Source organism: Jatropha curcas, chromosome 10 (genome assembly GCF_041381405.1).
Source record: "Jatropha curcas cultivar XTBG-Jc1 chromosome 10, XTBG_Jcur_1.0, whole genome shotgun sequence".
Classification (NCBI taxonomy): Eukaryota; Viridiplantae; Streptophyta; class Magnoliopsida; order Malpighiales; family Euphorbiaceae; genus Jatropha; species Jatropha curcas.
This window is the reverse complement of record NC_143160.1, coordinates 3,841,827-3,868,229: the sequence shown is the minus strand read 5'-3', so window position 1 is coordinate 3,868,229 and position 26,403 is coordinate 3,841,827. Positions and strand designations below refer to the sequence as shown.

Here is a 26,403-nt window from a genome sequence, read left to right as displayed (position 1 = left end):
CCTGAAGGTGATGACATATTTTAACAAAGTACATGAACACTCCACGGAAGGTGATTGCATTCTCATGCAAGTTACTTATTTTCATTTAGCAATTTTTAAAGTTGAGTATATGGGAATTCCACTACCGTCTCAAGAATAGTCACTCGACAACACAATTTATCTCAATTTTGTCAAATATATTCCATCACCCCATAATTTATATTCTTTAGAAGTGAATAATGTTTGAAATTTATTAATTTATATTTATTTAATATGTTTTTTTATCAATAAATATAATAGTTAAATTAACACATTTTCATTCATTAAAATCTTGATATAAACAAAATTAAAATACCAACATTTAATCTTTCAAAAAAATTTAATATTTGACTATAGTTTAATAAATTTTAAGAAGAATTTAATATGAATCATTTAATTTTAATGGATATTAATATAAGAGTATTTAGGAAAAAAACCAAAGAAAAAATTATACTAATTTAATTGTATTAACTTTTTTTTTTTTTTATCTCTGTGCAACTCAACATTGGGTCGAGAGAATAATTTCAAATTTGTAAATTATTTATTAAGGTATCTATATATTCTCCACAAAAAGAACTCTAGCTAAAATGCCTAATTGGTGAGTTAGCTATGAACTTGATCAACCGCTGGCACCGCACACAAGCTATGCTATCAATCTGGACATAAATAATTAAGGTTGAAGTAATAGGCAGCTATTGTTTTCAATTGACCCCACATGTATATTAATTAATTGTATATTTATATTTCTAAATGAATTTTATTTGCAATATTATCTACGATTTAAAATTTTTCAATTCCCATAAAGCGCAATAACAGGAGGGCGATGACCCTTAATTATGACTAAACCTCGAGTTAGAATAAATAGTCCTGATAATAGAGTCTGAATACTAGTAGTTTTACACAAAGAAAAACTTAAGATCTTAAAATTGTGATCAACAGCTTGTTGACAATTTTTCTTCCCCATCGAACTCTTCCATGATATTAAATGTTGATTTTCATTGGTCTATTTAAGCACTGAAAAAAAAAAAGAAAAAAATGAAATAATTTTTTCAAGATCTTTTTAAATACAACGAAGAAGTTATACAGCCCTATGTCCCCGTTTGATGGGACTAATTATATTAAATTAGTTGTCGTTATTAGAAGAACAGAAAGAAAATACATGCATTCATCAAAATCGGATATATAAAACTCATTAAAAATAAAAAAAAGGTAGACCTTATAAACCCATTATATTTATAAATTGCGATAATTATTTGGAAACTAAAAGTATAAATTTCAACGTTGATGGACCCTCCAAAATAAATTTGCAAAATTTGTAAAAAAGAATATGGTGGTCCATGTATATGTACAATCCTGAAGCAATTATACATTCAAAGTAGACAAAAGCTACTTAAAAGAGAAAGTTATTAACCCAAGAAAGCAAAAAGATTACCCATTTAATTTATAGTTTGGCTTCTTCAAGCATTTTATGGAAAATGAATTGAAGCTTACCAAACATAATCAATGCACACCAAATTTCAAATTAAGTGCCGTTTGTCTAATGCCTAACAGCCTAGCTAACTCAAAATTATTGCGCAGAAAGAAAGAAAGAAATTAACATGTACACGCACATTATTGTCTAATACCTAAGCTAGCTATGACATTATACTACATATAGAAAAATTAGGCTTCCATTCATTATATAATACATACGTAGTACGAAAACAAAACACTAACAAAGCTTCAACTTCTAAGTATACAAATAGGTATATTTTTCAAAATCTGCACGTTATATAGCTCATGATTCACTAATTGGTTGGACTTGGTTAAGGGATTCAACAAATTCTCCATGGGGTTTTTTTGGCTCTTTTTGATTTTCTTCGTTCCCAAGTACTCCATTGTCATCACTATTAGTAGTTTGTATTGAGTTAAGCATAATAATGGCTGTTCCGTCAGCTGTTTCTGATAGATTTTGTGTAGAATTCTTTGAACTTGCCCGCTTCCCGTCCTTATAAATCGCATACAGTGCCATTTGAACTGTCCCCAATAGGACTCCGATAACGTTTGGAAGCTGTGAAAATTTTCAATTAATTAAAAATGTTGCTCAACTATATGCATTTATTATTTACTAGCCAGTAACTATAATGAAACCACTTTTTGCAATTGCTTTAGGTTTGGACCTAAACCTAGCTAGGTTAAAATCTATCTACATGTCATTACCTATATATAACATTAAAAACAAGCCATTGATAGATTTAGTTGGTATGTTTGCATAAATTTATTGATTGAATTTCTCGTATATAAATTTTCTGTTTAGATATGAACAATCGTTTGAATTTGCCGATAGTAATAATAGCTATAAAAATTTTTAAGAGAGAATTATTAGGGTTTCAACTTTTTACTACTTATTGCATTATCAGCTAAGCTTTGAACTCAATATTTGATATAAAGAATTCTTTGAGACGAGAGAGATTAACCTACCGCAATGTAGATATCTTTGAGGAGAACACCGTAGAGAAGCCACATAATAGCACTCAAAGTAAGGAAAAATGATAACCAAAATGGCATGAACTCGACACTTTTGGTCCGTATGACCAGCCTCTGAAAATATATATACAACAAAAATCAACCATTAATTTGATCAGTGCTGTTAGCCAAAAATAATAAAAGAAAGAAAAAAACAAACCATTCTAACCATTATGCTCAAAGGCGCTGCAAACACAACAGCAGATAATGCCACACATAGCCATCCAACAATGCTTAAGCGGCTTGATCCTTTGGCGAAGAAATGCGTAAGAACAAGTATAGCGGAAAATCCCCCAATATTCATCACAATTAGTAGCTTCAAAGTCAGCATCTGCATGCCATTAATATATAGATTTAATTATTCGCAAATGATAAATTAATTAATTATTAAGGGAAGATTAACAATTCAGTACCTTAGCTTTCTTTGGTGCATAGATAATATATACAATAATGTAGATGATTTCCACTAGACAACCGGAGGAATTTATGCTAAGAAGAAGATAATCAGTTGATTTCAGAATCGCATAGTAAATCCAGAGCATTGCACTGAACAGTGCAACTACATATGGAATTGAATGAAACCCTTCTGTTGATTTCTTTCTGTAAACTCGAATAAATGTTGGCCTGCAAAATTCGTAAATTTGTTATTGATTCTTAACTTTTATTTGAAAAATTAAATGATATATAAAGCTTAGAAAAAATTTAAAGTATACTTACAAAGGCGCGAGAAACATCATGCCGGAGATGATGTTACCTAGCATATCAATGGCGAAAATGAGCGAGTTGGGGAAGGGAAAGAAAATCAAAATATAATCAGGTGAATAAAATTCAAATGCAAAACCAATAATAATTTCATGTCTTTAACTATAGTATATGTGTATATAATAGTAAGTTTATTGCATTTATACCAAGAATCCCAAAGGTGAATATCAGTGGATGATCAGAAGCCATAGCCATAAATCTCTTGATCAACTTGTGATCTTCACACAAACAGAATTAAAGAAAAGAAGAAGCAGGTTTGGCAGGTAAAACGTAACGCAGGCCTTCTTCTCTTATATAATAACCTATATATACATAAGTAATGCAAAATACAATGAGTGTGACATTTATTAACATAGAGATGAAAGATATAGATATGGTATTGGAGAATTTAGTAAACCAAATTAATTGAAAGTTACTTAACATCATTAATTCATGAAAATCTCTCAAGCCCACGTCACAACAGCAATTACCTGTTCTCTCTCTCTCTATATATATATATCTTTGTGAGTTTGATTTTTTTTTTTTTTTTCATGTTTAATTAGGGTATATATCTAGACACTATGTGAAGATGTGACATGTGGAAGAGTTACTAAGGTTTTTCGTTTGGTTTCTTTTTAGGACAATACGAATAATTTAGATCAAAGAGGCATGATCTCGTTGCTATTAGATACAAGCTAGCAGTTCATTAGGTTAATAGCTTAATTAATGGGTAAGCATTTGTTGAAGAGTAGATTTCAAATCATATTAGGCTTTTCTGTTTAAGAATTCTTTGTTTGCAGTAAGGTGTCCTTATTAGTTATTACTTGATTGAGGCTACATAAATCCGATAGAAAATATGCGAAAATTCTCCTATTTTTATAGAAAATGGAATAATCAACTAATTGACCTTATGATATTTAATATTTGTTAATTATTTATGTGAAATACACATATACTAATCTCGTTTTAAGTAACCTTTTTAAATATGAGACTAATCTCGTTTAAGACCACTAATCTACTAGCCAACTCACATAATAACTTTATTTTTCCATTTCTGTACTGGGATAATTAATTGCATGTGCATGGTATCTCATATACACTTCTTTTCACGTTTTATTTCCCACCATATGAATTTTTTTTTTTTTCCCTTTTTATTAAAAGAAATTATATAACCTGAAAATTACAGTGTTAGACACGTAACCTCTGATTATTCGAGAATATGAGCCAAATTATATAATTATCCTCTCTTTGCAATTTCCATCTTTTTCTCACCTTACGTATTGTGTATTTCTGAAGTATTTTCATTTGCAGCTAGCTAAGAAAAACTATAAGACAAACATAATTGATCAACTGACTGAAATAGTTTGAAACTATTTAAGGTTCTATTTGGTATAACCTAATCCATGTTCCTTCTTTCTTTTTGTTTTTCTAAATCATTTTTAGACCGAAATTTAAATCTTTTAATTATTGACCCTGATATCGTGCTAACAATGTATATGTATAATTTTATTTTTTTATAATTAAAGAGAGAATTAAAGAAAATTTACAAATTATAGTTTCATCTTTGCAGAAGGTAGGGGATTTCCAGTAGTAGTTAGTTATGGTGGTTATTGCGTATCATGATGTATTATATCAACCAAATTCTAATAACTTCTACATCTAAAACTTAAAAATGTACTACTAATTTCAAAATTATTCTTTAGAATATATATATATATTAGTTAGCCTTACAAACTTTTTAAGCTTGAGGTAACTGTGAAGCAAAGATATAAAGAACTCTTAAAAATAGAAAAAAATTCTCTATCTAGGAAGATTTGGTTGTTGGGAGTGTTGGTAAGATGTGAGACTTATCAAAAATATGTTTTAGAGTAATTACACAGATTTCACTCAAAAAGAAAGCTTAATTTCATTATACAACACATATAATTGACTGAAACTAATTATTAAGTATGTAATCACACAACCTCAAAGTCATAACGTAATTTCGTGCAAGGATCCATTTTGTTACTTTCTATTATATATTTTTGGTGTTGGAGATGCATATAAACTTGAGAAAAGAAAATGATATGGTACCAAGATAAATTGATCTTCAGTGCTATAGTACAACATGGTTATCCTTTTAAGTGGATATTTTATAAATACAAGATGAACCTTCTTATCCAATTACACTAATCAAATCAGTGATTATTACAAGATTAAGCAATTACGTTATTGATATTACTTAACAATTTAGTGAGTATGAACAGAGAGAGAAGTTGTTATGAGTAAACAAATTTTGAAGCTGATTCATAACTAACATTAATTCATAAGGGACAGAGGTTGAACTGTTTCACCAAAAATGCATTTGCAAAGAGACATTTGAGTCATAAATGTTGAATGTTGATGGTAGCAAGGGAAAATGAGTAAGAAAGGAAAGATAGATTTAGCTTTTTCTTGAAATGTGATATGCTCAAGCTTTATTTGGGCTTTTATACTTATTTGGATTTTGGATGGTATTTCCAAAAGCTACAAAGATCTCTATTGTATACTATCACAGCCTTATCAAATCGGTTCTATGGTGTAGTGGTTAGCACTCTGGACTTTGAATCCAGCGACCTGGGTTCGACTCCCGGTAGGACCTGATCTTCTGGTTTTTGGTTTTAGTTTGAAATCTTCCATAATTGTTTTGGATCTTTATATTAGTTATTCTTAAATATTGTTTTCTAATGAACCGTTTGATCGAACCAATATCTACCAAATGAACCAACCAGGTTTGGGCAATAAGTCCACCTTTCTATTAATTTTGTTTTATATATATATAATTTTATAGTCAAATGGGCTATAGCTGACCCAGGTCCGTAAAATAATTTTCCCACCTGGGCTAGACGAAAGATAAAGGCTGAAGACACATTCCGCCCATCTTTTTTTTCTTTTTGTTTTCGGTTAAAAGGTCCTTTGAGGCCCAAATGCTAATCTAACCTCGATAGTACTGCACGTTGCAACAAATTTCCCAAAGGAGGGGTTAAATTTTGAATGTTCAATTTAAGGGCTGGTTACCACCACCTGCCACATTCTGATCCTGCCATCGTCTACAACAAAGAATAGTTCAACTTCATCTTCATGAAGGGGATAATTTAAAAATTAATTCCGCCTCAAAAAACAAAATCTGACTTTCTAGATCATTGTTTAAAAACATCAATTTATAATCAACGATTTAAAACGCAGGCCAACGTAACTATATAAATTCCAAATGTTTTTGTTTGTCTATTCTATTAAGATTATTATATACAAGAGATAACACCTTTTTTTTAAAAAAATTTATATCATAAGTATTTCTAGCCTTTTTGGTAAATTTAATTATATTTGTATCACGTCAGATCCATATGAAGAAACGGTTCTAGTTTTTTGTTTTTTTTTTTTTTTTTCTAACTCAAAAGATTTTCAACTATTTAAGAAAATCAAACACTTAATCTCTTCCTTAAGAATATGAATCTCACATTTACCTGTTACCCTTTTATGATATATAATGCAAACTTCTTTGTCTTTTTTTTTTAAAGACGTGAGTCTTTTCCGCTAAGACTAAAATTAAAAATACTTAATTCACATTCCCTTCATTATAGATAAGTATTATATTTACAAAAATACTATTTCCATAAATAAATGTCACATTTATGGATTTTTTAAGAAATAATAATTTTTTTCATATTATTATGTTTTGCAAATAACCAACATTAATTGATATAATTATCAAAAATATATCTTTATATTATAAATAAATCAAATGACTTTAATAAACAACGAGGAAAGTGCAAATGTGACATTTACTCATTTACAGTAAGTATAATATATGTTTATTTGTGATAAATAAGGTTAATTTGATCACTTCTTTGTCCTAAACTCTGTGTGTGCATGTGTATTATATATATATATAAAATAAAATAACGAATAAGAAGATGACAAGTGAGTGAGTAGGATCAGTAATGGAGAGTTAAAAAAGCAATGGGAATCCCAAAGTCTGGGCACTTACAGGGAATCCTTTAATACATGATCCATCTTTGTCCGAAAGAGGAATATACGCACCTTTGTCTCTCTCTCAGTATATAATAATTTTCTTTAACAGTAACTCAACTACTATATTTACTATTCAGTTGACCAGCTCGACGGCGACCGTTACCATTACCACCCCCAGCGCCGGTGGTGGTGGTTGGCCAGAATCTGACACCTCATTCTATAAGCATATCATGCGTGAGTCTGACCCACTCACTTCTCTTGTCATTTTTTCTTTATTATGGAAAAATGAAGGAACCAAGTCAAAAGAAGCCTTCTTTTGTACTATTAAAAAAGCCGCCTTTGGTTGCCTTTTCCTTTCAAACGCTTTTCTTCTTCTTCTTTTGAATTAGCCATTATAATTGCAGAGGTGGATTTGACCTTCTTTCTCTTTTCTCTCTCTGTTTGCTTTGGTTGCTTTTGCATTTTTGGGAGAGGAAAAGCAGCGAGTACAGTTCTACAGAGGCAAGAAGAATAACCCGAGGTAGGGGATGAAAGACAGTTATGCGGTACCACTGCCTCCTCTCCGGACATCGGATCTGGTTGCAGGAGATGTCAACGAAGACGATGGAACGGATCGGCCCAGGACTTACCAAGTCTGGAAAGGCAGTAATGTAAACTCATAGACTCTTCGTAGTTTAGTTAATTTTAGGGGCTTTTCTTTTCTTTGTGTTTGATTTTATGGATGGAAATTAGATGATTGGTGTTGACCTTTTGTAAGATCGGATAGAGAGTTTTTCAAAGCTTAGAATTTGGGTTTGTTAATGATATAGCTCAGCTAAAGATGGGTTTTTTGACGGTACGGTGCGAAAAGCTTTACTATTTAATTTTCAAAACTAGTGGGTATTTGACTTAGTTAGGCGTCAATCTTATCGTTTGCATTTGATTGCGCAATTATCTTATATTTAGAAAAATTGATTTGTGAATTGTTAGGGATCGGTCTGCCAAATGGATGACTCGATTTAGGTTAATTGTCCGAGGCATTTTTATTGGGAAGTTGGATTAATTTTACGCTTCAGCTTCACGTAGATGTAGTTTAATTTTCTAGAATTGACTAGTAAGTTCCTATGTTTCTAGCTTTCCATAATCTTCTTTTCATTTCTTTTGTTGGTGTTTCACTGTTTTACCCATCAGCAACATGATTAGCATACGCATTAGCTGTAGAAAATTATTTGTCCCATAGGACTTGCTAATGAAAAAGTAAGATGTTTAATTTGATGGCGTTCTGCAATCACCACTGTCAATTCGCTGTATAAATTTCCTTTCCGTGAGCTCAGTTCTTCCCCTTGGTTCATCCGCTCTTTGGACAAAGCCTGTAACAGTGTAAATGGTAGTAGTGGTCACCAATTGCCAAGATTAAACTTCGGAGTTAGATAATATGTTGGTAGTACACACATTTTGCGTTAGTTATTCTTTGATGATGTGGAACTTGGAAGGACCTATGTGCTTGTCCAAGTCTAAGCTTGCAATAAATATTTAGTTTCTATAACATAGAAAATATTGCAATTACCTGGATATATTGGAATAAGGGGGCATTACCTCCCAATTATTTAAGCTGATACATAGCCCTCTTGGTTAGTTTATTGAGAGTGTCATATACATGCCATGCACACTCTTCGGATATCACCTTCCTGAGGCACACTAAGGATTTACTTGCTATAATATAGAACATAATGTGATAATCAGTATATTGGAACAAGTGGAAATCACCTTCCAACACTGTAAGCTTTTACCTAGCTTTATTGCTTGTGAATTGAGGTTGAGCACTACTTTGATACCAATCCTTTCTGAGATGAGCTTGTCTATGCAGTTGGTCATCTCGTTATTTGATTCTGCTGACAAGTGCTTGATTTCGTGCTTTGGCCGTTTTGTTTGCAGATATTTTTCCTTAAAGGGAGGCTTATTTTTGGACCTGATGCAAGATCCCTTCTGCTAACCATATTTCTTATTGTTGCTCCAGTTGCTGTTTTTTGTGTCTTTGTAGCAAGAAAGTTGATGGATGATTTTCCTCATGACTGGGGAATATCAATTGTAGTCATTATTGTTGTACTCACATCATTAGTAAGTCATTTTCCTTCTCTAAAAGTTATTGTTTCAGATTACATTCCTATCTGTTAAAGTTCAATATTTTCCGATTGTCTTTAACTTTTTATGATACATTTTGCATCCTGCTGTTACCTCCAAGTGAAAGAAAAATTATCATGAGATCCACCTATGCTTTTTCTAAGACAAGTTAGCTTATTACCTGGCTTCTATTTGAAGTTCTAGCAAAAAAATGCCATTAAAATTTAAAATTATGTTATGGCTTCTCTATATATCAATGGGAGAATAATGAAGCTACTGGTCAAGCTGCGCATTGTCATAATACCATGTCATGGAACTCTGAAAGATATGAATTGTGTTAAAAGTGACATTGGGTGACGAGGTTTATCTTTAGATATTAGTTTGTATGTGCCTGATTTGCTGTTAAGATTTCGCAACCATACTGCTCATGTTTAAAGGGAGCTGGTGTTGGCTATTTTCTTTATAAACCTGGGGAAGAATATTCTAAAATCAGAAAAAAAAAAGTTCAATTTGATTATCAATTTTACTTGAAACAAATTATTAGAAAAGATTGGCTTAACAGAAATACATTCCTTTTTTGCTGTTGGATTCTGGAACTAATATATGTACTTTTTTCAGGATCTAATACTTCTTCTCCTAACGTCAGGAAGAGATCCTGGTATAATTCCTCGTAATACTCAGCCTCCAGAGCCAGAAGGTTATGAAGGGCATACTGAAGCTACAAATGGCCAAACCCCACCTTTCCGTTTACCACGCACAAAGGATGTTATTATCAATGGAATAATTGTGAAGACCAAGTACTGTGATACCTGCATGCTCTATAGACCTCCACGCTGTTCTCACTGTTCAATATGCAATAACTGTGTGCAAAGATTCGATCATCACTGTCCTTGGGTTGGTCAGTGCATTGGATTGGTAATACTCAGTCTTCTAAAATGTTCTTTTTTTTTTTTTTTTTTTGTTCTCTCAATCTCAAAGCATTTCTGGAAGTCTAGAAGTCTACTCAAAGGAAATCTGACGTTTCTGTCTCTTGTCCTCTTTTTGGTTGAGGTGTTTCACTCGATTCAAATTATCTGCATCACCAAAATCAACAAATACTGGGATTTTATTATCCTCGTGAACATTAAAGGAGACAATAAATTAATAATATGCTTTTTAAGCAGCTCAATAAGGGAAATGCTTTTTAGATATAATAAGTGCTTTATTTTTCCATGTTTACAAAAGGTCTTTGGACATGATGTTGCTAAAAAAATAGCAATAGGACGTTCTTTTCAGCTATATTTTTATGTATTCATTCAAATTGTGCATATAGGGTGTTGGTCTTTTCCAAATTTGAGCGGTCCTTTTGATTTTGGATGCAGCGGAATTACCGGTTCTTCTTCTCATTTGTGTTCTTAGCAACTATTCTTTGCTTATACGTACATGGATTTTGCTGGGTTTATATCAAAAGGATAATGAATAGTGAGGAGACAACAATTTGGAAAGCAATGGCCAAGACCCCTGCCTCCATTGCGCTACTAGTTTACACCTTTATTTCAGTTTGGTTTGTCGGTGGCCTTTCTGTTTTCCATTTGTATCTCATCAGTAAAAATCAGGTAAGAAACGCTTCAAGCTATGGTACATTAAGATTTATAATGTGGCCTTCTAGTGGAGCCCTCCTTTCGTTGGCTCTCGCCGAACACATGCATTTAAAGTAGAGATATCATCTTCTAATTAGCTATGCCTTTTCTGCATATATGATACTTAATTCCTGTAATTGAATCATTTTGACTTTTCTCAAGTATGGTTTTTTCTTTCTCTTATTTTTCTTTTTTCCTCTTCCTCTTTTGGCAGTCCACTTATGAAAATTTTAGATATCGGTATGATGGACTAGCCAACCCATTTGACAAAGGATTATTTGAGAACTTCAGGGAAATCTTTTGCTCCAGTATTCCTCCATCCAAGAACAATTTCAGGGCTATAGTTCGGAAGGAGCCTCAAATTCCACCTAGAACGGTAGGCACTTTTGTTAGCTCAAACATGGAAAAGGCTGTAGGTGACATAGAGATGGGGAGGAAGCCTGTATGGGATGACACTGCAAGAGAGGTGGATGATTATGGTAGAACAGTCCGAAACGACGACAATCTGGATGAGGATGGTGCATTGGCTGATGTTTCTCCAGACTTAAGCAGGATCCTTCCCCCACAAGGTTTGGAAGGGCGTAGTGTCTTACATTCCAGGCGCTCTAGCATGGGAAGGAAAAGCGGAAGCTGGGAAATATCCCCTGATGTTCTTGCCTTGGCTGCTGGAGTTGGAGAGTCAAAGCGGGTCACTGGCAGCAACATGATATCAGAAACTCAAGAATCTCAAACAAATAGCAAGATGTAAAGTTAAAGAAAAAGAAACAATTATTAAAATCTTGTGAAAAAGAAGCGAATCACTTGGATTTCATTGATTGAATGGTAATACTTTTGTGTAGTTAATCCCTGGCATTATTTTGCTGTGTTCCTTTGTATGTAAGCTTTTGCTTTGAAGGTGTGAGAATTAGGCATTGTAATTCTAACAAAATGGAATTTGTTCTGCGGGGAGCTTTTTTTTTGTCTCCCCCCTCATTTTCATTGCGCTTGCGCGTGTGCGTGTTGGAATGAGTTTCATTCGGTACTTTTGGTGGAGAAAGCGGTGCGGTGCCCGTTTATGGCTAAACTTGGAAGTGTGCAGATATGCATGCAAATTTTGCTAGGAAGCTAGAGAAGAAATTTTCGATTCATTGATAATGAAAACTTGCATTAAAACTTGTGATCCGCCCAAACCCACTTATTCGGGTCCACAAAGCCCAGCCCAAGCATTACATTAAAAGTCATAGCACCAAGCTGGCGTGCCGGAATGAGATTCGTCATTGCAGCAGAGGCTTTCTGCCTAGTTACAGTTACAAGCATTCAAAAACATTCAGTAATTGCTATCACTCGTCTAAGGTAATAAATTTAAATAACGAAAATCACTGGAATGCGTAAGGATGGCATCATCATAAAATAAGAGGGGGATCATTTTCCAGAAAAATAGGGTGAATTTTGAACTGATAAAATTAATTGTTTATAGAGGCTAAACAAAACAATAACATCCCTGTCTTTTGACATATGAGAAAATTGGTAGCTAAAATCTCAATGCATCGACTGGAAGCGTTTCATGATGATGAGACTCATATCCATATAACGCTGAGCACAATTGGAAAGGCAGGCTGATTCACTTGAGCTGAACTTGCTCCCAGGTGTACTAGTGATGCATTTGTCCCAGCATTCACTCGTAAGCTTTGCCACCATCTCATTAACCATAGCCTTTTCCTTCTCTTGCTGCACAATCACGAGTCTTTGAGAAATGAGAATCATGTAATGTCAAAGGCATTAAAATTCTAGCATACCAAAACAAATATTGAATCCTTACAACATTCATATTAGAAACTTTTCCAATAGAAATTTTTCTCGTTCATTCACTTTGTAAGCACGGATTTCTGTAGTAATTCAACATTGATATGCAACCAGTACTCGTAAAATAGTACTTCTACCTTAACAACTAACTAGCCCAAAAGTATCAAATCTTCCTTACACGGGTATATCATAAAACTCCCTCAGAATAGAATACGACTAGGTAGCAATGTAACTATGTAAGCACAAGTCAGGTACCAACAACCAATCTAGAAGACAATCAAGAAATGATACACCGAATCCATCAATAGAAGGCATAGAATTAAAGGTACAGTCTCCCCATTCATCATTGGGACAAGAATTCTCACCAATTTGATGACAGTTACTAAAAGTGGTTAAACCCACTGCTATTGTTTATCCCATTTGGGAAGCTTATGAATCTAAAACAAGGTTTGAATTTATTCATTCTATCCATAATTTTCCAATTTCTGAGTTGTTCACATCAAATCCATTATCCTAGTTAGGAGTTGGTCAAGTTCCTGAGCCATTAAATTCACAAATATCAATCTCGTAAGTTACTTGATAAATACTTCTGAAAGCTCAATTTTTTCTTAGATATAAAACTAATATTTCAAACTGAGATTCTGTAATTGCAAAAACCAGATACTTAAACAAGTATAGAATCACTGAAAGAGTTAGCTGAATTTTTTATCTGTCAATATTTAAACAAATAAAAAGTATCAACAGCAAAATTGAAATTGGAAAGAAATCAAACTAAGCGACCGATCGAAGGAATGGAATTTCACTTACGTTGAGGAATTGTTGCATTTCAGCGTTATTGAGAGTGGAAGGATCCATTTTGTTTGGTGCTTTATCCCTAAACCCTCTCTATTCCAACTTTGCTCTCCGAAAAACCCTAACTACAATGCTTCCGTTTGATGGTTGAAACCAGATATAACTATATAAGGGTTGACGGTTGAGGCAGCTCTCTGACTTGGCCCATCGGCATGTACCATACATTTTAATGGTCTAAACCCAATGGGCTGCCATAAAACAAACTTTCATTTGTAGGCTAACCGTTAATGGGCTGCATTTTGAACTTCTTAGAGGAGTAACATTTTATAAAATAGATTTTTTTTTTTTTTTTTTTTTTTTTTTAGAGAGAACAAAACTCTAAGGAAACAAACACAGAGCTATCCCACTAGTATCATCATGAAGGAGCCAAGAACAAAGACCTTGTGGAGATCAAGAAGCTGATGCGTGCCCATACCATACTTTCTTGCTTCTTTAGAAAGAAAATCTGCATAAAAATTGATCTCCTTATAAATGTGTTTAACCACCCAACACTCAAAAAGCTCATTGAGTTGGATAAATGGAAGCTGTTAAATAGGGCAAGACTAACCTATGCTCAGTGTTTGTGCTCACCACTTATCTAATACACCAAATTAATTAAAAATAAGTTTTTGTTATAACAAAAGTAATTTTGACTATTAATGTTTGGGCTCACCGCTTACCTAATATACCAAATCAATGAAAATGAGTTTTCGTTATATAATGAATGTAATTTTAACTGTTTATTGAGAGAAAAAAAAAAAACAATAACCATTTTTTAAAAAAAACTGTTGTTAATTAGCTTAATGTATGGAAGCACCCATACACGAAATGTAAATAAATCTTGTCTGTAGAATGGAGAATTTTATCTAAAGGATAAAACTTGCCGAGCCACCCATACACTGAGTCTTAATATATTTTTTTTTATTATGAAAATTGTTCTTGTTTATCATATTTTTTAATATATAATTAAAAATATTCTCGTTGAATAACATTAAATGGAATTTATATATTGAGTATAGATAAGTCCTTCCTAATAATACCTGGGATCCAAGTGTAGCTTGGAACAACTATTAAGTGTGGTTGTAGGATCAAATATTATTTTTTTTTTTTTTATCCTTTAAGGATAAATATATGTTGGTTTCTTTTTTATGTTTAATAAAAGTTATTTTTCTCTCTTCTTTAAGGCAGTAGTTAAAGTTATTTCTCAAAACTCTCTTTAACTCTCTTTACAATTTAAAAATAACTTTAACCAATTTAATAAATCACAGTGTATTGAAATGTTCAAAAATAGCTTTTTTTTTTTTTTTCAAATTATTATTTATATTTACTACACATAGACATTCCAACCAAGCTCATGACTTAGCAAAATATAATAGTAGAAATTTACAAGAGAAAAGAAGGTATTTCTATTAACCTAAAGTTTGACAAAAAAAAAATTTAAATAAAAAAAAATGATCTAAACGAAAGTGAAAATGAACAGAATAAGTGAAAAAGTAAAAAATTTTCTGGTTATATAATTGTGAAAGAAGTGAGAGGCTTCTATTCCTACTCCTACTCCTCAAGGAAAAGTGGTTCAGCAAACTTTCTTATGCATTAAGCATTGCCTTTTAATTCTTTATAATCATTTATTTTGTCCCAATTAATTAAACATCAATGCTTAAAGGCATTACAAGATTATACCCAAAAGATAAACAACTAATTAAAAGTTATTTGTTCTAGTAGAACATGGTTATCTGGGACGTAATGACTTCTTAATTTTTTTTTCTTTTTTGCATTTAAACCATTCGAAATTTAAAGCCTCAAAGTTTGATTAATCCGAATTTGCGTTTGATCAAGTCCACGAACTAGAAAAATTATGATATAAGTCGTATTTTAAGTTTGGCATTTAAAATATTTATAAACTTAATTGATTTGAATACTTTTTACTGTTTATTTTAATATAAATTTTTATATACTGCTATTATAGATTTGGTTTATATAAATCTTTCAAATCAAATCGTGAACAGTAGGTGAAAGAAAGGGGTTTACTTACACATATAAAGATGGAAAAAAAAAAAAAAAACATGACTTTTGTTGCTGTTGTCCTAAGCAATGACTAGTTAGCACTTAGCAACCAAAAACACAATTGGACGCTTTAGAAAGGGAAAGGAAAGGATCTTTACTCCATCAAATCTGACATTGCAAATTTTAAAACCAAAAAGCAACATCTTCACAATGAAGGAAAGTACCAATTCATGTCCTACTTAGGAAACGGTCTACTTCTTTGACTGTTACACCTTTTTGCGTTTTTTTTTTTTTTTTCTATTTCATTTATTTATTAAAAGCAAGGTTTTTTTTTTTTTTTAATGGTTTTTCTTCCGAAACCCAATTACACAACTCTTTCAAATTGATAACCCTAATAAGCAATTTCCTTACAAATGCAAAACAATAATTGATAATAATAATAAAATTAAATAAAAGTTTGATATATTGCGTTTGTATTAAAATTTTAAATTTATGACTGTTCTCATAAGTTAACCAGTAGTCCCACCTCATTATTATTAAGCAGAAAAGAAAAATAAAAAGAGGATCTTAAACACCAGCCTAATTGTCTACGTTACAAATAAATTTAGAGTGCTTACAACAATTGCTGTGTCATACATTCATAATCTAAATACATCCACTCTGGAAAGTAGAAGTTGCGACTGTTTTGCATGAATAATCCTAAATTAAAAATCTCATAAAGAAAAAGAAAAAAAGAACTGCCTTTGTTCAGAGCCCATGGCCACTACAGATTAAGAAAGCTACAAGAAAAAGCAGAAGCATATATACAAAGAAAAGGAAACATGGATACAAATCATTTTACAACATACTGATTACTTCTGGGAGATCACTTTCATTTCACTTGCATGGGCATGCATAGTATTCGTATTTTCTGGGTTCAAACATGAACTAATGGGCAACTTATTATTGGATGGTCTCCCGTCAAATAATAATTAACCAGTTCTTAGGTATATTCTAATTTAACAATAATATGAAATTTATGGAAGTGGATTAATGTGTAAGAGATTGATTAAATGTGTTGCTTAAAGCTTAATTTTGGAACCTTTGAAAAAGTTTTCTATATTTGTCAATTGCTTTATCATTTTTTCCGAAATTAGTCAATTTTTCAGGAGAATTATTCAGTGAACATTTCGAAGAATAACGAATGTCTCTTTCCAGGATGATCGCACTTTTGAAACTTGTAATGGTAGAAAAGTCGGTATCTAAAATTGTTAATTAGAAGGTTACTGACTTCCAAGTGCAAGTTTTTAGATGCAATAATGCGGATTCCATTTACATTACACAAATTCTCTTTACTATCAATTAATTTCTTATTGTGTTTCATTTTCATCTACAGAAAATCGGAAAGATTGATAAACATACCAGGAGAAATTTTTGTTTTCCAAATCCGTATAAAATTGAAATGAAGAATATTTATACAAAGATCTTTACTATATGCCAAAATATATAAATAAAAAAGGTAATTAAGGGTTTAATTATTTTCTTTTTTTTTTTTTTAACAAAAAAATCATTGGGGAAGTTGATTATCGTTGGTGATATTTGAAACCTAAAATTAAGAAAAATCATAATTTAATTTATATATAAGAAAATCCGACTTAAAACAATTAAAGGTTGTTTTTATATATTTTTTTATTTTGATTAATCTTAAATTCACGAAGAATTAAACAATTTCAGTATCACTTAATAAAAACTCGTTAGTGAATTCTCTGCATTCAACGTATGTCTTTTTTTAACCTAATGTATTAACTTAAATGAGATTAAAATATGGAGTTTAAAAAATATTATTGACTAAGTAATATAAAAATGGAACATAATTTACATTCAAAAGCTTCTAAAGAAGATCAGAATCCCCCGTCATTTGCTAATGTGGCAGCAGATCCTTTCATTTCAATCAATTATAATGTTTTATTATTATTATTATTATTATTATTATTATTTTATTAATATTAATGTGAAAGCAAGAGATTTTTTTGATCTAGTATTAGCCCAATAAATTCTCCCCTCCATCTCATCACCACAAACTCATCTATTTATATAAAGAGCCCTCTCTTCTTCTGAAACACACTCAGCCCTCTCTCTCTCTCTCTCTATATATATATAGTGCAAGCACCTTCAATTCAGGTGCACTGCGTCTACCTGTTAATTGGGTTGGCTAGCAGACATTTAGCTTCTTTGAGTTTTCAAGATTCAACAAGTACATTAAAGAGTACTTTCATATATTAATTTAGTTAGCATGGAGAAGTTGAACTTCATGAGAGAAGGAATGATCAAACTGCCTCCTGGTTTTCGTTTCCAGCCAACAGATGAAGAGCTTGTCTTTGAATACCTCAAACGTAAGGTCCTTTCATGGCCATTGCCTGCTTCCATCATTCCTGAGATCAATGTCTGCAAGTTTGACCCCTGGGATTTACCAGGTATACCACTATCCTTATTATATATTGTTCTTCCGCCTTATTTTTCTTTATTCAATATACTGCATTACAATATATATTAATTAAACCTGTCAAATTTTGAACTCACATACATTTGATAAACTGAGCTCCATGATATTTATCTAATAAACTTCAACTGAACATAGAATATGTCATTTATTAATATATAAGTTTTGTTTTTTTTTATATAATTTTTTAAGGTGATATGGAGCAAGAGAGATACTTCTTTAGCAACAAGGAAGCCAAATATCCAAATGGAAACAGAATCAATAGAGCAACTGCTTCTGGGTACTGGAAGGCAACTGGTGTGGACAGACAAATTGGTTCCTCAAGCAGCAGGAACAATATAATTGGAATGAAAAAGACTCTGGTTTTCTATAGAGGAAAGACACCAAATGCCTCTAGAACTGATTGGATCATGCATGAATATCGCCTTGTTAGTTTAGGAACTACAGCTTCCAATTTTCCACTAACAAACAACTCAGTCCAGGCAAGTTACTGATGTTACTATATTTTATTATTCATATAATATTTCTTGAAATTTATAATAAGAATCAATATAACAGTGACTTCATTTCCAGTATTATAAATTTATAATACTCGACTAATAAGCTGTATATTTTTGTTTCTTTGATTAAATAATCAAATTCCAAGTTTATGGTGCTGCAGAATTCTTTTAACCAATTGGAGAAGTGGGTTCTCTGCCGAATTTTTTTGAAGAAAAGAAATAGTGAGATCATTGAGGATTGTAGAAATGGCAGAATAAATAATGCGGAGCCAAGGTTTTATGATTTTATGACGAGGGACAATGCTAGTTTTGATTCCGTTTCTTCGTCTTCCAACTGCAGTAGTATTACTGATGAGGCTTCTTCAAGTGGAGAAGATTTTGATGGTGAAACCAGTAGCAGCCACAATTTCTTTTAAGCTTTTCCTTTTTTATAGCTGCGATCGAGCTATAGAAACTTAGCAAAATTTTCTCTATTGTTCTTGTCATGTCTGGTTGCTGCATGTGTGAAGGAAATGTATATTATATTATTGAAGAATAATATTAATATATATATCCTATATGTTAGTAATGCATTGTTTGCTTTGCAAACTCAAAATGTAAAATTAAAAAGTGAAAATTTGTGCGACTATTAATTTCAACCATTGGATATAATTATAAGTGAAAAATGGTTATTGATGAATTAATCAAATGTGAATTCTTTTAAACAACAATTTGATTAATTTAATATTTGAAAACCTTGACTTGAATATGCCATGAAACCCAAAAAAAAAAAAAAAAAAAAAAAAAAAAAAAAATCATTAAGAAAACATCAAAATTAAACATATCTTCAAATCAAGAAATGCACTATCATTACGCTAAATTTACCCCTCTTGTTCCAAAGTAATATATATGTATTTATTAGCATTCACGTCTCGAGGCTCAGACTATTAGGATAATATTCAGACAAATCATTCCAACAATAAGTAAAGGAATTTGCTTTAAGGAAAGCAGCAAAGGCAGTAAGCCACCATATCTAGAATTTGAAGATTGAAGAGTAATTAAGAATATTTAAATATGCACAAGCTATTCAAATTTCAATTCGTAAAAGTGAAATTCCTTTAAAATATCCATGCCCATGACATGAAGAACTCTTTTGGTAGGTAGTTATCATTGCTTTTTGTTATCGTTATTATTACTTTTATTGCTCTCTACAAAATTATTATATTATTCATAAAAGTCGATATTCATGAGTCGGATAAGCATATTTATGGTTTTTTTACTCATTTCTCAACTGTTGAAGCCCAAGCCCAATATGCCTTCCCTTTTTTTTTTTTTTTTTTTTTTCATTGGTTTTTCTACCCAACATACAAACCAACTGGAAACATTCTTTCAGTAAAACAACGTTTGACTCTTTCAACAGTAATATTAGTTATTACAGGCAATATTAATTATATTAATGTTCAAGCTAATAGCTATATGTGGAATTAAAATAATCACTTACCCAATAGCTATATGTGGCGAAAAACAACTGTGATAAAAAATAATAACAGGCTGCAGAAACCAATACCAGAACACAAAACCATGGCTACCCTAACTGTCTTTCTGCCTTTATTCTTTCAAATTCTCAACTCTCTCTTCCCATCTCATTCATTCTCACATTCATTTTTCTTTCTATTGTTCTTTCTTTTGACTCTCTTTCAAGTTTCTTTCTCATGGGTTGTGGAGGATCAAGGTTTGAGTCTGAAACAGAAAACTTGTCTCCCAGACTGAGGCCACTTCTCAGACGGAGATTTCAAGAGATAAAAAAACATATAAAAGTAGTTTCAGAGACACCTTCCAAGAAAGAGCTGCTCAAAGATGCTAACCCAGACCAAGAAAGTTTCACTCGGCTTCTTGGTTTTGACCATCAAAGCATTTCTTCGAAAGAAGATGAGCTGCAGATGGAATCTGTTTCTGTTTCATCTATTGGAACGACAATTAAACCACTTAACAAAGATTTTAAGCGTGATCATAAGGATGATCAGGCAGCGGAAGCAAGAAAAGAGACAAATATCAAACAGGAAAGTAAAGACGAAGATAAATATCAGGGAGAGGGAATGGCCTCCACCGTTGAGGAGGAAGATGAGAAAAGGGAAGAAAACGAAGAAGACGAAGAAAATTATTCAAGTCTACGCAGCTTGAGTGAAGAATGTGATGGTGTAGGATCTCCAAGTTTCAGGGTATATTATATAGAATCACTGGAAAATATTAAGGAAGAAGATGGTAAGTATCTTCAAAACTTCTGCATAGTATTTTTGCGTTATTCGATGGTAATATTGATAGTGAATTCTGGTTAATGCAGATATGAATAATGGCTCGGAAAAAAAATCAATATCTGATGACCGTGATATGACTGTGGAATCTTTAAATTCGAATATTGTATGTCTCTTTACATTTCAGTTTTCTGTCACTAAATTTAAAGAAATTTTATGCGAATTAGTAAACGAACAAGTTGGAAATTGAAGTTTTTTTATCTGTTTTTTCATTTCAGGATTCTGTTAGGAAGACAAAGAAGAAAGGAAAGAAAGGAAGCAGATTAAGAAGGGTTATACCCATAGGAAGACAAGCAGCTGTAAAGAATCTGCTGAAGGTCAAATCATCCTGCAATCCAGCCTGTGCTGGCAATAACAATGCTAGTCTACTTGAAGAAAAGAAAATTAATTGATTTTATTAGATTTTTGTTCTCTTGTAATGATTTTTTCTCCTCTTGTAATGAGTTTTTTCACTACAAAAGAGCCATGTTTTCTTGCAAAAAGATAGGAAATTTTATGTAAAGAAAGATTTCTGTGTGATATAAGCAGTGAGTTGAAAGTGTTTATGTTTTGCATGTAATTCGTTTAAGTCTCTATTCCTGGTCACAAGTCATTAGCCAATTATCATGTTGGCAACTTTCAATGTCGTAACATTTTAGTGTTCTTTCTTTCAGAGAAATATTTCAAATGGTCCATTCTTACACATTACAATACACACTAGTTATTACATCAAACCACTGCAAAGCAAATGAAAAACAAGCATTCACCATCTCACATGACAGATACACAAACATAGTAATATTTTAGTCATGCAGAGAGGCTGGTGCTAAAATAAAGAAAAAGACAGAGAGTAGCTGAAATATAAGGGTCCATAATAGCCTAGACAGAGGGGAAGGCAGCAGACAAGAATACCTCGTCCTCCATGAAAATTTGCAAATTCCTGGATTTCATAAGAAATTTAATTGCTTCTTCATCAAAAGTTAGCAGGAAAGCCAACTTAATCAGCTCGGCCAATGCAAATACGTGATCTTCATGCTCCCATAAAACTCCCTCAGCTATTGCCTCTGAGAAATATGTTGCATATTCAATGAGATTTTTCTGTCCACCAGCATAGTCAATCGTCCGTGTGAAAAATTTACAACTTTCTCTGTCCCACCGTGCCATTTGGCTAGCTCTTGCATTCACGGGTACACCAGAGGAGAGTGATAAACTGTAGCTTACGTTTATTGGCTCCTCGGTCTCCAAGACAGTGAGATTAAGAAGGCACTTCACAGCTTCATGCCTCTTTATTGCTTCCATATTGAAAGAAGGCTTTGCTAGGAAGCCAAGAATGAGTCTAACCAGTTCTTTGCCAATCAAAATACGACTCGGATTCACCTGCTTTAGTTCCATGCCATTTTCTAAGGAGAGTTCTTTCATCTGTACAGATTCAGAAATTGTCCGGATCCCAGTTCTTCTGTACATTTCAAACAAAGAGCTGCGGGGTAAAGAAGCCACGCTTGGCTGAGGATACCAGACAAATATTGGTTGGGTTGAAAACTTCTCAAAAAGCTCCTTCAGTTGAAGGTCATCTGCTATAAAAACGTCACGCTTGTCGAACAAGAAGATTTCACCGGAGCATGAAACAACAGGCAGCTTTGCCAAGTCATCAAGCAGAGCTTTTGCTATTTTTGAGCCGCCGTGCTTCATAACACACTTCCAGAATGCACAACACTCAGCATGTGTCAATTGACATCTTGTTCTTTCCCAGGACTTCCAAAGCTTGCAGTAGTCATCAAGTGAAGGACTGTATTTAACACCAAAACTCTTGGGAAAAAAATCAAGCAACCCCTTTTCATAGTATTTCTCAAGAACAAACAACCGACCACCAAAGAGACCATCTTTATCATGTAGAACACAGTTTGGTGGATCAGCCCATATTCCCACTTTACTTCCGCATGGAATCCATATCTTGCAAGCTGCTTCAGTACCTGGCTTCCAGTTATATTTATTCAAGAAATCATATATTCGAACTATGGTGGTCGATTCAGAATGGGAACCCAAGTAACTGGCGAGCAATGAGCATGCCCTCTCTGCATCAACGACAACTCCTATGGCGCTGAGCTCTCTTTTGTATGATGTGATGTTGGAACCATAAAAATCTTCATCAATGAAAGGACCATCAGTCCGCTTCACAAATAAATCCCATTCCGAATCAAACAAGCAGCACTCGTCTGGAGTTCTGTAACCAGCATGGGTCTTTAACCATTTTTGAGAAGCTTTTTTCAGAAAAGCCTCTGGCAAGGGGTCACCCCGTTGCAATAGTATCTGAATGCATTCCAGCAATGAAAAAACATTTGAAGGAGTTATGGTGCTAGGATTCCGGGGAAAATGAAGAGCAGAAACCACAAGCTCCAAACCATCTTTAAATTTAACAATAACGCCCATGCTCTTCAGTTCCTCTTTATATTCATGAATGGCCTTTCCATAACAATTGACGCTGTCATCAATATGGGGAAGGAGAGTAATTGGAGAGATGGACTCCCACTCAGCTCCATACAGAACGCATCCTTGTGGAGATCGATAATCACCAAGCCGGGTTTTTAACCACTGCACTTCACGGATGCAACTTTCCAGATCTGAAGGAAATTCATAAGTACCTTTTAGCTTTCTGTAGCACGATAGAAATGAAAGAACATTGTTCGTCTGAATGGAAAACTTTGACCCCAGCTGCTTAAATTTTAACACAAAGACTCGCACAGCCTCCTCAAAGTCTACCTTTACTCCCAGTTGCTTCAACTGTGTTTTGTAAGAGTTGATTCTGCTTCCATAGAAACTATGATCAATCAATGGGAAACCACCAAAAACCTCTAGAAGGCAACCCCATTCAGGATCAAACAAAAAACATTCACCCGGGGCCTTATAACCAAGATTGGTCTTCAAGCAATTTGTATTTTTACATGCGCTAACAAGTTTGTCCACAGGCCCACAATGGCGCATGCAATCCATTGCCAAAACCAAAGCTTCAGAAGTTAGACATGCTGACCATAAAGGAGATTTCAGGTGGTCAATGACCAGCTTGTAATTTCCATTGAAGCCAACTATGACGCCAAGCAACTGAAGTTCTGTTTTGAAACGAACAATTTCATCCCCATAATACTGTTGATCGATGAAGGGGATGTCACTTAGCTGCTTTGCAATTGCCCATTCCTGATCATACAGGACAGATCCAACGGGAGATCTTTGACCACAGGATGTTTGTAGCCATCTTCCTTCCCTGACACTATGGATGAATTTCTCTGGAGAAAGAAAACGTTCACTCAGAAATTTAATAAAATTCAGCATCGAGATCACATTGCTTCTACTTAAGGACCATGAAGCTGCAAGAGACATGAGACGTTTCGCAACAAATTCACAGGCTTCTTCATAATCAAACATGACTCCAACTGTTTTTAGCTCTTCCCTGTATGAGAAAATTTTCTCACCATAAAAGTTCTGATCAATTAATGGAATGTCAACAAGGACAGCTGCATTCTGCATGATATTTCCCCAGTCTGAGTTTCCGCTATTTGACTTGAGCAGGAAAGACTGTGATGGTGGTTTATATCCAGAACAGCCATTCATAGTTATTCTCAGCCAGCTACCATCCTTTATGCAAGTTAAGAACCTCTCTGGCATGCGACTTCTGCTATATTTCAGGTTTTGAATCCAATCCAACAGCAAGAATGCGTTCTGCTTGGTTAGTGGTGAAGACACAGTAGGAATTCCTGCATTGGGTGGAGATATATAAGGAATATCAGCAGCACCAAGATGAGCTTTCAGGAACTCTATGAGTTGGTTCCCGGTGGCTCTTTGACCAACGTAAGATCCAGGGCATGAATAGTCTTCTCCCAACTCAATATAACCCTCTGTTCTCCAGGGATTTGAACCAATCAACTGCACCCATTTGCTTCCATTAGCTGGCACAAGAACCGCACTCCAACTTTTGGTCACAGTCCCATAGTTATCTACAAGAGGCATAATACGACACAAATCATCCACCTCTGTCTTTGACAGATACTTGCAGGAGAATGAGCTATATAAAAAGAGAGCATAGGCAATGACAAGCTTCCGGTCACCACTAACATGTTTACAGAGTACAGATGCATACTGATATACATTGTAAGCTTTAAGATTCACATGATTTATGAACCAGTCCCACACCAATCGCCGTTTGGAACATACCCTGATGGCTTCTTGTGTACTTAATGGCATAAAAAACAAATTTGCCACGCATCTGAATTCTCTGTTCCAATCAATCAACCGTGATGCTTGACCAAACACATCAGATAAGCACAGTAACAACCTACTTTTTGCTGATTCATTAATAGTGCACAAACATACACCCCCGTCTTTACCTTCATATTTTATAATTGGAATGTTTAGAACCTCAGTGGAGCGAAACTTGGACTGCCAATTGTCAGCAAGGAAGGCAAGAATCTCCAAATAAGTTTCCTCGGAGACTCCCATTATGAGATTAGAGCCCTGGATACACTTAGCATACCATTCATTGTTCACTGATCCTACTCCTAGAAAATTCAGTATTTCATCATACTCTGGTTGGTCAAACGAAGAATTCAGAACATACCAACCATGGGAGGAAAGATTATGCAAGCTCACTCCTTGATTCCTTGCCATCTTCAAAATATTCCAGAATTCAGGCATTATTCTACGAACTTCGCATGGTTTATGAAAGAACTTCTGCTCCGTGTACGATTCACTTGGAACAATATTTTCTTCAGCCAGTTTTGCTTTGATCGACTCCCTGACAGCATTCAACCTTGGATAAGGAGAGCTGCTGACTGGAAGGAACTTAAACATTGGGGGCAAACTAGAAGCAGGTGCGTCTTCTGTAGTTTTGACAAGCGAGTTTAATGCATTAATGAAAGCAAAGGGCACACAGTCAAGAATTCCTTGATTCCATATATTGTCCAAAAGTATTGTTTCTCTTGATGATGCTAGAAGAAAATCAGCTTGAATTATGAATGGGAAATTCGTAACCATCTCTGTAGGAAGAAACGCATAAACCCCAGGTGAGCTTGTTCCCCTATGCAGACGCTCTCCATTAGGAAATGCCAAAGTGATCACCCACTCCTCCACTTCCATTCTCCTATCAACTTTATTTTCCTGTCTGACAGGAAGCTTCTGCTTCCAGACATAGTAGCTGCATTCTTCATTGGAGGCATCGCCAGTTTCCTCTGCTGACAGATAGAGCGTGTAGGATTCAGCATCAATATTCTTCCTTGTCACAAAATTGGTCTCTTTTGTAATAGCTATAGCTTTAATAGTATTGAGCCGCGGATCCTCATTATCCTCTCTCACAGAAAGGCGCTTTATCTTGGAAAGGAATAACAGGACTTCAGGATGAATGTTTGAGAGTTGCTGCTTCACAGCTTTCATCTTGTCAAGCTTCAAAGGCAAGACTATTGTTGTAGTAGGAATGGAGGGACCAGAACCATAAATTTGTTTTATATCAGAGAGAGATGGGTTCTCCTCAACCCATTCAGGAACTATGTATCCAAGTTTGCAGTATGGACAAGGCTTTT

At 33.7% G+C, this 26,403-nt stretch overlaps 6 protein-coding genes and 1 non-coding gene across 7 annotated transcripts in view; 4 read left to right on the top strand and 3 right to left on the bottom strand.

Annotated features, from left to right (window-relative positions):
• Positions 1 to 1,672: 1,672 nt before the first annotated feature.
• LOC105648897 (bidirectional sugar transporter N3) lies at positions 1,673 to 3,564 on the bottom strand. The gene is made up of 6 exons (XM_012235397.4): positions 3,432 to 3,564; positions 3,241 to 3,277; positions 2,937 to 3,147; positions 2,693 to 2,854; positions 2,479 to 2,598; positions 1,673 to 2,068 (listed from the first exon to the last, which is right to left on the bottom strand). The coding sequence occupies exons 1-6, from the start codon at positions 3,478 to 3,480 to the stop codon at positions 1,796 to 1,798; spliced, it is 852 nt and encodes a 283-aa protein (XP_012090787.2). The 5' UTR covers positions 3,481 to 3,564; the 3' UTR covers positions 1,673 to 1,795.
• Positions 3,565 to 5,812: 2,248 nt separating this feature from the next.
• Positions 5,813 to 5,884, top strand: TRNAQ-UUG (transfer RNA glutamine (anticodon UUG)). The gene has a single exon. It is a non-coding gene; the product is annotated as a tRNA-Gln (tRNA).
• A 1,387-nt stretch (positions 5,885 to 7,271) lies between these two features.
• On the top strand, positions 7,272 to 11,816 carry LOC105648753 (putative protein S-acyltransferase 7). The gene is made up of 5 exons (XM_012235239.4): positions 7,272 to 7,904; positions 9,169 to 9,351; positions 9,973 to 10,269; positions 10,716 to 10,949; positions 11,188 to 11,816. The coding sequence occupies exons 1-5, from the start codon at positions 7,782 to 7,784 to the stop codon at positions 11,719 to 11,721; spliced, it is 1,371 nt and encodes a 456-aa protein (XP_012090629.1). The 5' UTR covers positions 7,272 to 7,781; the 3' UTR covers positions 11,722 to 11,816.
• Positions 11,817 to 12,377: 561 nt separating this feature from the next.
• Positions 12,378 to 13,718, bottom strand: TIM8 (translocase inner membrane subunit 8). Its single transcript, XM_012235238.4, has 2 exons — positions 13,563 to 13,718; positions 12,378 to 12,680 (listed from the first exon to the last, which is right to left on the bottom strand). Exons 1-2 carry the CDS (start codon positions 13,608 to 13,610, stop codon positions 12,492 to 12,494), a joined length of 237 nt encoding a protein of 78 aa, XP_012090628.1. The 5' UTR covers positions 13,611 to 13,718; the 3' UTR covers positions 12,378 to 12,491.
• Positions 13,719 to 17,652: 3,934 nt separating this feature from the next.
• LOC105648751 (NAC domain-containing protein 83) lies at positions 17,653 to 19,119 on the top strand. The gene is made up of 3 exons (XM_012235237.4): positions 17,653 to 18,043; positions 18,262 to 18,551; positions 18,731 to 19,119. The coding sequence occupies exons 1-3, from the start codon at positions 17,863 to 17,865 to the stop codon at positions 18,983 to 18,985; spliced, it is 726 nt and encodes a 241-aa protein (XP_012090627.1). The 5' UTR covers positions 17,653 to 17,862; the 3' UTR covers positions 18,986 to 19,119.
• A 952-nt stretch (positions 19,120 to 20,071) lies between these two features.
• Positions 20,072 to 21,365, top strand: LOC105648896 (nuclear polyadenylated RNA-binding protein). Its single transcript, XM_012235396.4, has 3 exons — positions 20,072 to 20,810; positions 20,890 to 20,966; positions 21,079 to 21,365. The coding sequence occupies exons 1-3, from the start codon at positions 20,261 to 20,263 to the stop codon at positions 21,250 to 21,252; spliced, it is 801 nt and encodes a 266-aa protein (XP_012090786.1). The 5' UTR covers positions 20,072 to 20,260; the 3' UTR covers positions 21,253 to 21,365.
• Positions 21,366 to 21,482: 117 nt separating this feature from the next.
• Positions 21,483 to 26,403, bottom strand: part of LOC149492943 (uncharacterized) — a 6,132-nt gene continuing 1,211 nt past the window's right edge. Inside the window, exon 3 of the mRNA XM_089726999.1 lies at positions 21,483 to 26,403. This exon is cut by the window's right edge and continues 96 nt beyond it. Coding sequence (XP_089583125.1) covers positions 21,719 to 26,403 — 4,685 coding nt within the window. The 3' untranslated portion in view covers positions 21,483 to 21,718.

Bases quoted from the DNA above. Each gene is read 5' to 3' on its own strand.
- LOC105648751 (XM_012235237.4), top strand. From the start codon at position 17,863: ATGGAGAAGTTGAACTTCATGAGAGAAGGAATGATCAAACTGCCTCCT. The intron at 18,044-18,261 runs GTATACCACTAT...TAATTTTTTAAG, and splicing joins TGACCCCTGGGATTTACCAG to GTGATATGGAGCAAGAGAGA. The intron at 18,552-18,730 runs GCAAGTTACTGA...ATGGTGCTGCAG, and splicing joins TAACAAACAACTCAGTCCAG to AATTCTTTTAACCAATTGGA.
- LOC105648897 (XM_012235397.4), bottom strand. From the start codon at position 3,480: ATGGCTATGGCTTCTGATCATCCACTGATATTCACCTTTGGGATTCTT. The intron at 3,278-3,431 runs GTATAAATGCAA...TTGATATGCTAG, and splicing joins ATTCACCTTTGGGATTCTTG to GTAACATCATCTCCGGCATG. The intron at 2,069-2,478 runs GTAGGTTAATCT...AAATTTTCACAG, and splicing joins TCAAAGATATCTACATTGCG to CTTCCAAACGTTATCGGAGT.
- TIM8 (XM_012235238.4), bottom strand. From the start codon at position 13,610: ATGGATCCTTCCACTCTCAATAACGCTGAAATGCAACAATTCCTCAAC. The intron at 12,681-13,562 runs GTAAGTGAAATT...GTGATTGTGCAG, and splicing joins AAATGCAACAATTCCTCAAC to CAAGAGAAGGAAAAGGCTAT.
- LOC105648896 (XM_012235396.4), top strand. From the start codon at position 20,261: ATGGGTTGTGGAGGATCAAGGTTTGAGTCTGAAACAGAAAACTTGTCT. The intron at 20,811-20,889 runs GTAAGTATCTTC...TGGTTAATGCAG, and splicing joins AAATATTAAGGAAGAAGATG to ATATGAATAATGGCTCGGAA. The intron at 20,967-21,078 runs GTATGTCTCTTT...TTTTCATTTCAG, and splicing joins AATCTTTAAATTCGAATATT to GATTCTGTTAGGAAGACAAA.
- LOC105648753 (XM_012235239.4), top strand. From the start codon at position 7,782: ATGAAAGACAGTTATGCGGTACCACTGCCTCCTCTCCGGACATCGGAT. The intron at 7,905-9,168 runs GTAAACTCATAG...TTTTGTTTGCAG, and splicing joins AAGTCTGGAAAGGCAGTAAT to ATATTTTTCCTTAAAGGGAG. The intron at 10,270-10,715 runs GTAATACTCAGT...TTTTGGATGCAG, and splicing joins TTGGTCAGTGCATTGGATTG to CGGAATTACCGGTTCTTCTT.